At 45.7% G+C, this 16475-nt stretch overlaps 1 protein-coding gene across 1 annotated transcript; it reads left to right on the plus strand.

Moving 5' to 3' along the window:
- Nucleotides 1–5913: 5913 nt before the first annotated feature.
- Nucleotides 5914–15870, plus strand: LOC128841961 (zinc finger protein 253-like). The gene is made up of 2 exons (XM_054037521.1): nt 5914–6113; nt 13198–15870. The coding sequence occupies exon 2, from the start codon at nt 13302–13304 to the stop codon at nt 14466–14468; it is 1167 nt and encodes a 388-aa protein (XP_053893496.1). The 5' UTR covers nt 5914–6113; nt 13198–13301; the 3' UTR covers nt 14469–15870.
- The last annotated feature ends 605 nt before the right edge of the window (nt 15871–16475 follow it).

Here is a 16475-nt window from a genome sequence, read left to right on the forward strand (position 1 = left end):
GCCTCACACTACAAGAAGGATGTGGAAAAATTGGAAAGAATCCAGCGGAGGGCAACAAAAATGATTAGGGGTCTGGAGCACATGAGTTATGAGGAGAGGCTGAGGGAACTGGGATTGTTTCTTCTGCAGAAGAGAAGAATGAGGGGGGATTTGATAGCTGCTTTCAACTACCTGAAAGGGGGTTCCAAAGAGGATGGATCTAGACTGTTCTCAGTGGTATCAGATGACAGAACAAGGAGTAATGGTCTCAAGTTGCAGTGGGGGAGGTTTAGGTTGGATATTAGGAAAAACTTTTTCACTAGGTAGGTGGTGAAGCACTGGAATGGGTTACCTAGGGAAGTGGTGAAATCTCCTTCCTTAGAGGTTTTTAAGGTCCGGCTTGACAAAGCCCTGGCTGGGATGATTTGGTTGGGATTAGGTCCTGCTTTGAGCAGGGGGTTGGACTAGATGACCTCCTGAGGTCCCTTCCAACCCTGATATTCTATGATTCTAAAGCTGGAAGGGTGGAAATGGCTGACTCAGTGTGTGGATGAAACTTCCCCTATAATATAAAGTTCTTCCCTGAAAGACAATTTTAGTTAACCAGGCCCAAGGATACCTTTCCCCCCTCCTATTTTTATACAATTTTTTCTCACTGTCCTTCCTTTCTTCATCGCTAGAGCCTTAATAGTGTAGATGGGGAGGGAGAGAGAGAGAGAAAGAGAGAGAGAAAGTATGGAAAGGGCAGAGAGAAATAAAGAGTTAGCCCCATTAATAAAGATGTACTAAGATAGGCCCTTTGCCACAAGGAGCTCCCTATAATCATTTATATTCCATTAGTGCTCACAATGTGCTAGGTATGATTGCTGCACTCTTATGAAGATGAAGGACTTGGCAGGAAGAACTCCCAATATAAGGCCTTGATCCTGCCATCAGGTCTGCGTGGGCAGATCCTTGCATCCCAGGGCTCCATGGGGATGTGAGTGACCACTGGCATGACTCCAATTGATTGTAGGGTCAGAGCCAACCTAAATAGTTATGACAGACAGACAAGATAGGGGAAGTGCGGGTTTTTTGTAATCTTTTTCTAGCTCCTGCCTTTTTAACCCCTTTTTAAAAGAGTAAAATCCCTTTCTGCACATATTCAGCTGAAAAACGGGCTTTGTGATAGAATAAACCCCTGTATTCACACCCTACACACTGTTGTAATCGTCTTGGTACAACGTATGCCTTGTAAGGTATCATTTGAAAACTCAAAATTTGCTGGTCAGTGGCCAGTATTTCGCAACATTGAAATGTGAAATTATAAATTTCTACTGTATGGTGTTACTAACACATGTTCCAAACCCTACAGCCCTGCCCAATCCAAGATTGGCAAAGAGGTCTGTCCTGCATTAATGTAGTAAACAGAGTCATCAAGCAGCGAGGGGGGGGGGAAAGAAAGCTCATTCAGGTGAGAAAAAAGCAACAGGGAACATCCTTCCACATACACTCTTTATCTCCTACTGCCCATCTGGAAATGTTTTTCAAGAAGGGGACTGAAACTATAAAAAGGAGGGACAAACACCCCAAGGTACCCCAGCCCATCACATTCGCTGCACCTGAAGCAACAAAGGAAGCATTTGTTGGACTCTGGGGAGAAGGGATCCTGACCTACAGGGTTGGGTCAGTAAGACTGCTGAAAGCATGTGGTGAGAAATTTTGCTTGAATCTAATGTAGTTTGTTAAATCAGGTAATAGTAAATATCATATCTATGTTTTACTTGTAGCCATTTTCTGACTTTTATGCCTCATTACTTGTACTCAAAATGTATCTCTTTGTAATTAATACACTAGATTAGATAAAACAAGTTAATTTTAAATTGATGTGTCTGGGTAGCTCCATTTGGGGTGACGAGTTGTGTGCATATTATTCGTTTAAAGGAGTAAGTGACTTAATATAACTTGTATTGTCTGGGAGAGAGTTGGGCAGTACCGGGCATATTGGGTGTGTTGGGGTCACCCTGCCATATAACCAAGGCTGGTGAGAGCCAGAGTGTAACCCAAGTGTGACTGTCAGACTGCAGTTGCAGATAGACACTCAGGGAAACCTGTTTGTGAGTGGCCCAGGTGGGAGCTATTTCAGCTCCAAGGTATCCAAGGTTGCAGGGTAGGGGGTGAAACAGCTGCCCATTAGTCTGGATTGTGATTTACCAGGATTGAGATTTGAAAGAAGGCAGAGGTCTCTGTCTAATCAGGTGGCTTACTCTCTATTTTCTTCCCTTTCCATGTAACCTCACCAGCACAATTCTTCCTTGCAGATATCTTTTTTTTCCAGTCAGTACTGTGCTCTCTTTCACCAACTCTGGAAATAGTAACTGTGATTTATTGATTATCTTTAATAAAGATATTTTATATTTAAATATGCCATATACAGATTTTAAAGAAAAATTCCTAAGAATTACCTGTTGTTCTAATTATGCCCTCAGATCTGTTGAAAAGCAATGCATCAGTCAACAGAGGGTTTGGTTTAAAGATACCACTCCTCAGAGACAAAAGGTACAGAAACATTTTGAGAATGATGGTCAGAACTGTGCACCAACAACAACACAAATATCTGCCACAGGTGAAAGAGTACCAGATTGCATCTCCATGATTTGAAGTGCAGGTTGGTTTCAGGCTCTGTCAATCAAGTCAGTTGGTTTGAATTGTTAATCTTCTAGTGATTTGCTGTAGAGGACGTATGTGTTGCTTTCATACAGGAGGCACCAGAAGTTTTTTTTTTTTTCCCCTCTCTCTCTAGGATGGCTTGGAAAATGGAAATAAACATTTCATCTCTGTTGTGCAGCCATTCTTGGATGAGTTGCTATGTAGACATTATGCTTGCTTGCAGAACTGAGGGGTTTCTATCAAAGTTTCAACTTGGTATTTTTGGCTGTAACAGGTTTGGCCTCAGACTCTGTTCCCATAATATAGGGTGCATTAGATTATGTTGTCAAATAATTTCAGTAGTAGTTTTATTGGTGTATTTTATTTACTCATTGGTTTCTTTTATGGTATAAATGGCCTGAAAGCATATTTTTTTCTCCTAATGTTTTTACAGAAAGCCTGAAGTTCCATGATGGAGCTCAGATATGTATAATTCAACCTGTTCTATTTCTGCATTTTCCAAAATAATGTGTTTTTTAAATGTATTTGGATTGTTAAAAGCTTTTTGGGGGAGAATCCTTATTCTTACTTTTTCAAGGTTGACCTGTAGAATCCATATGTTGCGGTATATTTGTAGCAGGTGTAGGTTCCTTTGCAGACTATTTTGTGTGGGTGATAATATGACAGCTAATTTGCACAGTGCAGGCATTGTACATCTGAGTTGGTTTACTATAGAGTCCTGGATTTGGAGAGTTCTCTAGTAGATTTGATAGTGCACTGATGTATATGCTGTGAAGAGTAGGGCTGAAGTTGCATCTATTTTATTCCTCTGTGTCTTGTAGGGATCAGGGATGGTTGGTTGCCTTGTACATAAATTAGTTTGTTTCCCATCAGTTCTGTTCAGAGAGTTTAAAGGTAAGCCCAGAGTGCCCTTTTGAGTTGGGGAGGGGGGAAAAAACAAGTTCTTTCTTTTATGTCAGGTTTCAGAGTAGCAGCCGTGTTAGTCTGTATCCGCAAAAAGAACAGGAGTACTTGTGGCACCTTAGAGACTAACAAATTTATTAGAGTATAAGCTTTCGTGGACTACAGCCCACTTCTTCGGATGCATATAGAGTGGAATAAATATTGAGGAGATATATATACACACATACAGAGAGCATGAACAGGTGGGAGTTGTCTTACCAACTCTGAGAGGCCAATTAAGTAAGAGAAAAAAAACTTTTGAAGTGATAATCAAGATAGCCCAGTACAGACAGTTTGATAAGAAATGTGAGAATACTTACAAGGGGAGATAGATTCAATGTTTGTAATGGCTCAGCCATTCCCAGTCCTTATTCAATCCTGAGTTGATTGTGTCTAGTTTGCATATCAATTCCAGTTCAGCAGTCTCTCGTTGGAGTCTGTTTTTGAAGTTTTTCTGTTGTAAGATAGCCACCCGCAGGTCTGACATTGAATGGCCAGACAGGTTAAAGTGTTCTCCCGCTGGTTTTTGAGTATTATGATTCCTGATGTCAGATTTGTGTCCATTAATTCTTTTGCGTAGAGACTGTCCGGTTTGGCCAATGAACATGGCAGAGGGGCATTGCTGGCACATGATAGCATATATCACATTGGTAGATGTGCAGGTGAACGAGCCCCTGATGGTATGGCTGATGTGATTAGGTCCTATGATGATGTCACTTGAATAGATATGTGGACAGAGTTGGCATCGGGCTTTGTTACAAGGATAGGTTCCTGGGTCAATGGTTTTGTTCAGTGATGTGTGGTTGCTGGTGAGTATTTGCTTTACGTTGGGGGGTTGTCTGTAAGCGAGGACAGGTCTGTCTCCCAAGTTCTGTGAGAGTAAAGTACTCTTGTTCTTTTATGTCGGTTGCAACCTGTCAAAGGCAGTTTTATTTATTTTTTTAACACTTGCAAGGGAAAAGTACTTACGGGCAGAGGTTCCCCTCCTGAGGTAGGTCTCCGTTAAATAAACAGCTAAGGCAAGCATTTATACCTTTTGTTACATACAGTAATAATTAACAACTGCATTTTGTTTATACATATTTCTTCCTGATACCTTACTTTTCTTAGCAGTTCTTGCTATAGTCTGCATTCCATTTTTATCTAACACAAGGTTAAAATAAGCTTTCTTACTGTTTTTTGTTTGTTTGTTTTTTTACTTGCCCAGGCCCTGCCTGGAAGTCTTGCGTTATTAGCTGTTAAAGTTAGCCTGACTTTTGCTTTTTCTAGAAAACTAAAATGTTTGTGCTTTTTTCCAACTTCCACAGAGTCAAATACTTTTAAAGGTTATGGAACAGACATATCTTCCGCTTTCAGGGGCATTTATGTAGTAGGGTAGGGAATTATGTTTTTCAACTTTTTTAACTGTATTTAGAGTAAAAAAGTTGGTGGTTCATTTCTCAGGGAGGAATCCAATTTGGCTTTTACATTCTTTGTTGTTCCTGGAGAAGTATTTTGTTGTTGTTTATCAAGGATTCCACAGACTAGTCTGCTCCTGAACTTGCTAATATAGATACATCTGTGATTGTCTTGATGTCAGGCTCCTTCACAGTGACTGGGACTGTGCAAGGGGGCAAGATTGTATCTCTGCTTCTGTCAGTCACACAGGGACTGTGCAGAAGGGAGGATGGTCTCTGGCTCTGTCAGTAACAATCAGGTTGGGAGAGAGGTGGGATAAGACTGATATGGCCCTGTCAATCACAGCAGGGCTGTGCACAAGGGTGGGGGAGGAGATAGTCTCTGGCTTTGTCGGTCACAGTGGGGTTCTGCAGTGGGCAGGGGGACTGGGCAGGGGGACTGGTCACTGGGGCTGTGTAGAGGGGTGGGGTCTTGGGGGGGCAGGCTCTTGCTCTGTCAATCACACCAGAGCTGTGACGTAGAAGGAGGAGGGAGGATGGTATTGGTCTCTGGCTCTGTCAGTCGCAGAGGGGTGGGTGGGGGGACTGGTCTCTTGCTCTGTCAATCATACCGGAGCTGTGAAGTGGGAGGAGGAGGGGGGATGGTATTGGTCTCTGGCTCTGTCAGTCACACCGGTGCTGTGCAGAAGGATGCGGGAGGCGTGGTCTCTGGCGCTCTGTCAGTCACGCCTGGACTGTGCAGAGGGGTGGGAGGTGGGCGGTTTCTGGCTGTCAGTCACAGCAGGCCTATGGAGGGGGGGGGGTTTCTAGCTCTGTCAGTCAGAGGAGGCTGTGCAGTTGGGTGTGGGGGGCTGGTCTCCGGCTGTCAGTCACAGCAGGGCGGGGTTGTCTCTGTCTCAGTCAGACGGGTTGGGCAGCGCGGGGGGCGGGCTCTGGCTCTGTCAGTCACACGGGGGTGTTTGTTTTTTTCCTTCCTGCAGGCGGTCCGGCAGACAATGGCCTCCGCCGGCCGGGTCGGGCTGTGAGTGGCGCCTGGGGGAGGCTGTCGGGCCGAGGCAGGCTGGGTCTGCCGGCCGGCGCCGTGCGGAGCTCGGCTGCAGAGCAGGGGCCTCCCCCGTGTGAGCGGTTCCAGTCCTGGGAGCGCCGGTAACTAGCCGCGGTTCCTCCCTGCCCCCCAGCCTGGGTCACCCTCCGCCCCGCTCGCGGCGGGGAGCTGCTGCCTGCCCCGGCGCCTTTCCCGCCGGCCATGGCCGGGCTGCTGCCCCTCCCCACCGGGTACCAGCTGGCTGCTCCGGGGGGCTGGGGAGCAGGTCTGCGTACCCCATTTCCTCCCCGTTCTCGGCCTGGCCCTGCCAAGTCACAAGGCCCAGGAGGGAAGGGGCAACCCGCAGGAGGCTGCTCCTGCTAGCAAGGGTGGGAGGAGATGTGTGTGCCATGCTAGTGTGGGGAAGGGGGTACAGGAGTGGACCTTGCTCTGCAGGAATGGCCCGGCTGTAGCAGTGTGGGGAGGGGTTGCAGACCATGGGCAGAGTAGGTGGTGCAGAGTGACGAGGATACACAGGGGTGCGGGAACAATTTGTACAGTGAGGGTGCTGAGAGCCATTGAACCAAACTGTAAATGCTGTATATAATGGAAACCACTTCAAGCCAACAGGTGCAGCAGCACCCGTGAGGATCCAGGCATTGCTATGCCAGTGGCTGGGAGGGTTGCATTGAAAGGCTAGCAGAAGGTAATGTCAGCAAAGAAGAGAGGAGTGGGGCAGACACAGTCTAAAAGATGAGTGTTTTCAGCAGGTGTATGAAAAGCACTGCTAGAATAGGAGTAAGGATGTCCGAGAGTCTTGCAGAGCTCTGCCTGGCACTGAGGAATAAATTCATTAATGTATGTTAGTTTCACTATTGAAACTCCCTGTGGATAGATAAAGGAAAAGAGGGGCCAAGGAAACTGGTACAACCAGGAGGTGAGGGATGGGAAATTGAGAGGTAAACCCTGGTCTGGAGGGGGAGAAAATAAGTGGTAGTTGGGCAAAGCCAGAGAGAGTTGGGAGAGTTCTCAAGTGACTAGTATTTTGGAAAATTCATTTTGCCTTCTAAAATACAGGCTTGGTTTTCTATTTTGGAGAAGACAGGCACTTGGACTCAGAGAAATCTTAATCACTTGGAGCAGAACTTGGACAAAACTCAGCAAGAGGAAATTGGGAGACCGCAGGGAATAGAGAGAGATGTAGAGGGACTGTAGGAGGAGAGGGGTGTGGGAAGACCATGTTACATAAGCAAAGTGAAGCTGAGGTACATGTAGGATGTCTGTTAGGTATAATGACAGGTTTCAGAGTAGCAGCAGTGTTAGTCTGTATCCGCAAAAAGAAGAACAGGAGTACTTGTGGCACCTTCGGATGCATCCGAAGAAGTGGGCTGTAGTCCACGAAAGCTTATGCTCTAATAAATTTATTAGTCTCTAAGGTGCTACAAGTACTCCTGTTCTTTTTGTTAGGTATAAGGGGATGGCCATACTAGATTAGGTCTGTGGTCCGTGTAGTTGGGCATCCCTCTGACAGTGGCCAGCACCAGATGCTTCAAAGGGCAAGAAACCCCAGTAGGTAGGTGTGGGATAATCTGTTCCCGTGATGAACTCATCCTAATCTGTAATAGAGATTGGGCTAGATTGGCAATTTGGGTTTATTTTAGGGCTTGTCTACACTGAAAACGCTTCAGCTGCACTGCTTCAGCACTTCAGTATAAACACTACCTATGCCAACGGGGAGGATTCTTCTTTCAGAGTAGGTAATCCACCTCCCTGAGCTGTGGTAGCTAGGTTGACGAAAGAAGTATTCTGGGGGTTAGGTCAGTATAGCTATGCCTCTCAGGGGTGTGGATTTCTCACCTCCCTAAGATGTAGTTATACTTATGTAAATTCCTAGGGTAGACCTTAGTGTTCATTCTAGTGGGACACTGGACTCTTTTAAAAGGAACAGTGGGGAAGGAGTGTCAGGAAAAGGGGAGGGAAGCTGCAGAAGCAACAAAAGTCTGGGGGCACATTGGGGAGGAGTTCCCTACAAACTGATCTTTGATATGCCTTAAATGAGAGCACAATCCTTTCAGGAAGCCTGTGTGGTTTGGGGAAATTACTTATGTCCAATTGTGCAGAAAACCCATGTTCCTCCTTGGAATCTAGACATTCCATAGGGAAGAATTGGAGAAATCCCATTTGTGTTTTGGATGCACACATAATTAATGATATTTTTAATAATTATCAACTACTGAATCCAGAAACTATGATATAGAAAAATATAGATCAAAAATATTGTGGCAGCCCTTCAGCATATACAAGTACCTCAATCTGTATTAGTTTTTAAGGTTAGATTTGTGCATGTTTGTTTTTTTTAAACCAAACATGCTGAATATGTACAAAATCAGGAGGAAAAAGTCCTCTCCACCACTCTAACTTAAAAAAAAAAAAAAAAAAAAAAAAAGGCACTGCAGAAATTACTGAATCTGCACTTTCCTCATCCTACCATATGTTAAGGAAGTCTGCAAAGGAATAGACCCACCTCTCTTGACTTAACAGTCTTGGATCTGTCTTATAAGTTGAGCGGTCAGAGTGGGTATTGGCAAAATTAGTTGGGAACCACTTGCATGGGGAAGTAGCTGACAATTTAAACTTGCACATGTTAAGAAAAAAACCATAGGTTTGAGAAATCAGAGTACTCGCATCATCACCTGGTCAAAGTGTTTCAGCAATTCTTTCCTAATTCTCTTCCTCTTCCTTCCTCCCCGGCACAACTTCCTGCTATTTAGCACTCAGCCATAGATTTTGTGTCTTGGGTTATAGTTAAAAAATCTTTTCTCAACTTGTTCATTTTTTCCAAAATCTCCTCTTTGTGGGACCAGCTGATTGTTACCAATGGTCTGGAAGATCCTGAAGAGTTTCACAATAATGCAAGTTATACTGACAGGCTGGAGATGACTAAAGAGATCACAATGCTTTCTTGCCCCTGGTGATTTTGAGAGTGAACAGTATGAGCTTCTAGTTTTTGTAAAGTCTATCCAAAAACTAGACAAGCCATTTACAACACAAAACTTCCTCATAGCATGAGCTTCGGCAGCTTCTTTTGTCCCGTGCCCATCCTCAGCTGCTCATTGCTATGGGGTTGATTGTACAGTCTTTCTACAGTGGCTGGAGCTTGTAGCTTACATTTTATTAGTAGTATCCGGAAAGAAATACTTGGTGGCAAAGCTTCCTGGTGATACTCATAAAAATTAAATGTCTCTAGCAACATGGCATGCAGTGATGGTGGTGTCTGGGTCGGTCCCAGGATATGAGAGAGATGAGGTGGGTGAGGTAATTGGCTTAACATCTGGTGTACATTCTCCAGTGCACTAAATGCCCCAATAACAACTGTGTGGGTGAAATGAGAATCACCATGCTGTCAAACTCTCACAGAAAATTGATTAAAAAAACAAAACAAAATACCATATGGCCTGTGGGCGAACATTTCTCATAAAGCAATCATTCCATATCTGATCTCTGTCCTCCTTCTTAAATGAAATCTGCACACCACCTTCAAAAGATTAACCTGGGAGCTTTGCTAAGCGCTAAAAATCATGGTGTTAATAAACATACTGGATTTATAGCTCACTACAAAAATTTGTAACCTATTAATCCTCTTTTGTCCTACAACTGCAAAGGTGTTAACTACCCACTTCACCTTAAATGGTCTCTTGCAGCATGTGTGAATTCCTTATGCTAAACAATCAGTTCCATCACTTATTTAACTGTCACACTCTGATCACCTTTCCCAGACCTAAAGAAGAGCTCTCTGTGAGTTCAAAAGCTTGTCTCTTTCACCAAAAGAAGTTGGTCCAATAAAAGATATTACCTCACTCACCGTGTGTCTCTAGTAACATACTTAACATGAATCTTATGATAAAGACCCTGGTTGCTGAAAGAAGCTTGTCTTCCTCTGGGAGTTTTGGTCCTGGGAATTAAAGATTAGACCTTTAGACCAGGGGTTCTCACAATGACATTTTTGGTGGCCTCAGAGTGCGGCCGCCAACTCTTGCTGGTGGTCACTCTGACAATTTTTCCTAAAGTACTTAATTAACATTAGGAAAAATGAATAAATATGCACATATATATGTCTAAATCCTGGACATTTATTTATGTAGTGGGAGAGCAGTAGGAAGTAGAGCTCCCTGTTGAGTGCACCCAGGATTTGCTCCTATTCTAGTGCTCAGAGCCTGTCACGGAGAGGGAGCCCCTCATCCTGCTGGGGAGCTGCCAAGCTCTGCAGCAGCCCAGCGCCATTGAGCTGCTGGGATAGCTACAGCAACTGTAAACAGTGAGTGTCGACCCAAGCAGGGGAAGCTCTGCCGTGTTTCTCTGTCCCTGCCTCCCACGGCCCTCCAGCGAGTGCTCTTCTCAGGGAAGTTGGGTCAGGAACACACCGGCTAACTGCGGAGTCCCAGGCTCCCTGTGCCCCAGGCAGGAACAGGGGAGTGCCCTGGTGACCAAACACTGCAGCTGCCTCCACTGAGAAGAGCCGGCGCTGTGCACATAGGTGCCAATTTCCCCTAGGTGCTTGACCCTCCTGTCCCCCCCGGCTCTGTCCCCACTCCACCCCTTCCATGAGGCCCTGCCCCAATTCCAACCACTTCCCCAAATCCCTGCCCCTTCCCCACCTCCTCCCCTGAGCGCACCACGTTCCCGCTCCTCACTTCCCACCCCTGAGCACGCTAAGGCTGCCAAATAGCTGTTTGGCGGTGGCCAGGTGGGAAACGCTTGGGAGGTAGGCGGAGGAGCAGGGACACGGCCCGCTTGGGGAGAAGGAGGTGCTGGGCGGGGGAGGGGAGCTTGGCTGCCAGTGAGTGCAGAGCATCCACTGATTTTTCCCTGTGGGTGCTCCAGGCCCGGAGCACCCATGGAGTCGGCGCCTATGGCCGTGCACACCAGCCCCATGTATCTCCAGAGCCTGGAGCCTCCGAAGCGGCAGCGCCAGCACAAACACCAAGACTCTGCATTGCTGCCCTTGGTAATGGCTATTCAGGAGCAACAGCTGGGGGCTGCAGGGAGGGACTGCTACTTTGCCCCCCACAATCTCTGCCCACATTTTGGAGGCTGTCATGGCCGCAAAAAAATCTGTTGTTGCCTAATGCAGAGCCATAACCAGGGTGGGGTCACGTGCCCCTCTCCCTAGATTTCTGCCTTCCATTTAGCGGAGTTTGAAACCGTCGCCTCCTGCCAGGAGCCAGTGGATCAGAAGCTGGTGGAAGCCTCTCAGGCCGCTGGCTCTCTGTGCTGTGGGAGCCAGGGCGCTGGCTGGCTGCCTGGCAGCCCTCTCTGCCCTACTCCCTGTGCCAGGCCACCTCTGCACAGACAGGTGCTTCCCAGGCACGATGGGCGGAACAGCTCCAAGCTAACCCCCAACACACACTTGCCTCTCCCTAAAGGAGCCCAGTGCCAGCCAGCAATGCTCCCTGGAGCCAATCCCTGCTTGTAGAGCCCGGCTGCCCAGCTCAGCAGCAACAGAGCCAGGAGTGCCAGGGCAGTGGCCAGCGAGCACCTCTGGGAGCATCTCATGGCAGCTGGGCTCTGCAAGCAGGGGCTGGCTCCAGGGGCATCACTGGCCAGCGCCAGGCTCCGTTGCGGGAGAGACGAATGCGTATGAGGCACAGGCCGGTCTGTGTTGCCCTGCCTGCCTGGGGAGTGCCTGGCCGTGCAGAGGTGGCCAAGCTTGGGAAACAAGGCAGGGATGGCTGCCGGGCAGTCAGCTAGCACCCTGGCCCCCCACAGCACGGAGAGCTAGGGGCCTGAGCAGAGAGCAGCTCCCACCAGCTTCCGATTCACCGGCTCCTGGCAGGAGGCAATGGTTTTCAAATTGGGATGGACATCCTGGGGAGTATGCCCCACAGTTTGAAAATCTCTGTGCTAAATGGAAGGCAGAAATCTAGGAGGCATGTGACCCCCCCCCCCCATATCCCCCTACACATTGCCTTTAGGGGATGCAAATAAGCTTGCTTGCCCTGGGCACTAAAATTCCTTGTTACGGCTCTGGCCTGGTGAGTTTGAATATCTCAAGCTGGCTCCTGCTGAAAGGACCCATTTGTTAATTGGTCAGATGCAGGGGCTCTCTGATATGGAAACTTTAAAATATTCTGAAAAGAAATAGGCCAAGTAGGCAGAAGAAGGTGCATGGTCAGTAGGGATTGCAGCTCTCGATTTAACGTAGTTTAAAATATTGAATAAATTATACAGTACTAGCCCCCAGTCTGACTTGCACCAGCTAGCAATGAGAGATGATATCTTCTGGGGAACTTTCAAAGAAAATGGAGAACTCAGACATGTTTTTGGATTTGCCTGAGATTAAAGGGACAGAGACTAAAATAATAAAGAAAGAAAATGCACCTGCTGCTTCTACTGTGTACCCCGGTGCACACTACACATGCAGACAGTGGATAATGATAGTCAACTAGTTAGGTCCCTAGTTTAGGATTTTGGCAGTCTGGGTTCAAGTCCCTGATCCCACAGACTTCTTTTGTGAACTTGGGCAAGTCACTTCGCCTCTCTGTGCCTCAATTGTCAATCCGTACAATGGTGGTGATAGCCCTTCCCTCCCTCACAAGGTATTGTGAAGATGAATGTTAGATTTAGACTCTATGCTCAGATACTGATGTAATATTAACGGGGGCCATGTATGCACTATAGCTAGAAAAGTGCTTTACTTAGCTTAATTGTCAGAAAAGTGGATAGATCCTGTAGCAATATATCTGGGCCAGCAGAGTTCAGATCTAACAAGTCACATTTTATGAAAATTTAATATGGGTATGGAGAATGGAAACAGAAGTGCTCAAAGAGAAGGGGTACTAACTTCTAAATAATTGTTAGAAAAGAAAAACAAATTAGAAGGTGCAAAATATCACATCACCAACTATTTGAGGTAGTTGCATATGGGTCATCCAGGTACAAGAGAGAATGAGATTTTTCTACTTTATTTTATGATAAAACAAAGGAGAAAATCTTGCATTACTTGTGGCTAATTAAATATTTCAATTAAACGAATTTTCCATATGCCAGTGTAGTAAAATAGCAGGGTATCCTCTGGGGAACTAGACTGGCAAATGTCTCAGTATCCTTTGTTCACTTTTCATGACATCAACTTCAGCAAGTCAGGTACTGAAATATTTTTTTCCCTCTCCTTGCCTCCCTCCCTTCCTCCTCTCTCTCCTTCCCCAGGAGGCTGCAATTGGAGCTGAAGATGAAAAGGTCTAATCATGAGAGAACATATGTATATGTCTCTATGATCACTCATCAGTAAGCACCTTCTATGACACCACAGGATGGATGTGGAGGTGGACTGGGAGTCTGATAATGACACTTGTGACACAGGTGAGGAGCATTCAGATGACTCCAGCCATATCTCTGAACGGATGGGTCGCAAAGTCAGCCTCCAGCTGGAGGTAGAGGAAGATTACTCACCACCATCTAGTCCTGCTTGCAGCCTTGCTGGACCTTCAGTTAGACAGGAACTCCCTGTAGAATTGCAGTGTGAAGAGGAGGAAACCTATGACAACTACTACCAGAAGCGTGATTCAACCACCGCTGCGGTGTTTGTCACCTCCAGCACCAACTTTGACCTGCAGTGTGAAGATGAGGATCTGGAGCTTTACTCCTCTGAGCACTCTGAGGAACCTCAGGGAGGGCTAAGTGAGGATGATGAAAACATCATTCTTATTGATGCCTTTGGTGAGGAGGACCTGGAGCCCATCTCTGGAGAAGCTTTGCCTTATAGGTGCAAGAAGTGTGGTGCCTCTTTCCAGGATCTGGGTGAATTACAGGAACACAAACAGATCCACCTGACAGAGCATTCATACCGATGCCCAATCTGTGGCAAAGAGTTCTTCCGTGCTGCGAACTTGCGAATGCACAAGCTCATTCATTCTAGTGACAGGCCACACAAGTGTCCAGAGTGTGACAAGGGGTTCATCCGCACGGCTGATGTCTGGAGGCACCTACGCAACGTCCACAAGATTGAACGTTCAAAAATTTTGGGAAACGGTATGGTTAGGAACCCATGGTCTTCAGTGCACCAGAACCAAAATGGTGGCGGAGATACCTATCAGCAGTGTTCAGATGACCAAAAGCCTGGAGGAGAACAGTCTAAACCTTACATCTGTCCAACATGTGGTAAAGGTTTCCATAAACCTAATTTGCTGTCGAAACACAAGGTGATCCACCGACAGGACAAACCATATCAGTGTCAAGAATGTGGAAAGTCCTTTATCCAGCTGCTCAGGTTGAAAAGGCATCAGCAAACTCACTCTGGAGAGCGCCCTTTCTACTGTGAGGAGTGTGGTGGAACCTTCACGCGGCTGGCATCACTACAGCGTCATCAGCGGATCCATACTGGAGAAAAACCCTACTCTTGTGCTTACTGTGCTCAAGACTTCACGGAGTCAGGCTCCTTGAGGAGACATGAGCGCACTCACCAAGTGAAGATGTCTTAGAGTCTATAGTACCTCACCTGCTCTAGTGGTTGTTTTGTTTCCCTTCTTACCTGAGTGAAACCTGTCCACGCTTCTTAAGAAACGTCCATACTCTATGCACATAGGTCAGTCCACAGCTACCTTCCCCAAATATTGCCAATATGACTCTAATAGGCAGCAGAGCCTCAGGAAGAACTCCATGATCTCTACAAGTAAAGACATAAGTGAAGAGGAAAAAGCCCCAGTGCCATTGAAGAATGAGGTTAGAGAATTTGTAGGACAAATGTGGAGAGTGAAGCCCCTTGGAGGTGCTGGATATTGTAGCTGGATTTCTTTTGGGGTGTGTCAGATTGAGTTTTCCCCAAAGATTGGTGTGTTCAATAGAGCTTTGGTGCAGTCCTGACCCTGAACTGATGGGTACTGCTGTCTAGAAAGTGACTGCTCTCCAGCACCAGATTTGGAGATCTGTCATTGCAGGCCGTTGCCAGGACTGCACAGTCCTCTTAGTTAGATATAGCCCATCCGCACCTCTGTGAATTCTTTTAGTTTTTAGTGAAGTACCTTTATTTGAAAGAGAAGGATCATGTCAGTTGCAAAATACTATCCAGGACTTCAATAAACTGGAAACTTAATTAACAGTTGCACCCTTTGCGCACACACTTGCTTATGGATATACTGATTCTTCATGTGCTTACATAATCCACGTCACATGTATGTATATTGGTGGATGGAGAGAGGGTTGTATGGCTCGCTGTGATGGTGCATATGGGTACCGTGGGTTGTCTCTATGGATCTGTGCCAGTTGTGTCTAGGCGGAGAGCCTTTACCCTGCCCAGCTACTGTGTTACAGTAACAAATGTTTTAGAATTTAAAATCACAAAAATGTTAATTAAAAAAAATAAGGAAAATAGTGCTGTTTTTTTACACTGTATAGTACTTGGATTAAAGGTTCCTGATTCTAGCTCTGACTCTAGAAGATCCAATATGGTAAGTAGCATCAATCCTTATCACAAATTCTGGGGCATTTTTTAAGGGATCCTGGCAATTTAATTTTCTTTTTTGAACAGGCTAATTAAAAATCCTCAGTTTTGCGCTACTGAACCCTTAAAATAGCATGTCTTTAAATTTTTAAAACCATTCTTTTTTTAAAATGTGATGGCTTCTGGCTTTTTCCCCCACCTTGTTTTTGAGAAGAGTCTTTTGGGTTGGCCTAAGAGGAACACCTCTCCTTCTGCATGCTCTTTCATTGTATATGCATACACCTGTTTGCTGACTGTTCACTCTTCATTTCGGCTCTGCTTCACTATTACTGCTAAACACCCATTTTTTCAAAGCTCTGAGAATGTTGTTCACAAAAACTGCATAGGGTCAGGTTCACTAAGTGTTGTCAAATGCACAAGTAAATAAACTAAAAAAGTGCGAACCCTCTCTTTTCAGTCATAGTAATTTTGGGGATTACTTGTAACTATGGTAAGAACAATTACATACAAGGTTTTGTAATTTCAAGTTGATAGTGTCGTCTCAATCACTCAGCTAACTACTGGTACCATTATGTAAGACCTTTTATATAACTTAATAGTAGGTAGGGACTTGAATGAGAGAGCTTGTAACTGGTAAAAGTCTCTTTAAGCCTCATCTGACCTTCCTGTTGCTTCCTTTGCTTCCAACATTGGACATGCCAACTGCTCCTGTAGCTGGCTATATAATGGGAATTGTGGGAGCAGGATGATAAGATGGCCTTCAAGAAGTTGCCTGCTGCATTACCAATGGTTATAGGAGCTCTTCTAGCAGTGGGATTGATCCGAGTGATGAAGTGAAAACACCCCCAGTTCTCCTCTTTTCTTCCCATGCCCTCCTTCATTTAGTCTGTTGCACATCTGGTTACAAAACACTTACTTAAGATGAACACTTTAGCTCTAAACTTCCTTATAAGCTTATATTACACACACTGGTATTCTCATACTCCTTAAATTCATTGTTTGAGAGTTGACTCAAGCTCATGGGAGACCAAAGCCCTGAGGTAAGTGG

This window comes from Malaclemys terrapin, chromosome 8, assembly GCF_027887155.1.
Source record: "Malaclemys terrapin pileata isolate rMalTer1 chromosome 8, rMalTer1.hap1, whole genome shotgun sequence".
Lineage (NCBI taxonomy): Eukaryota > Metazoa > Chordata > Testudines > Emydidae > Malaclemys > Malaclemys terrapin.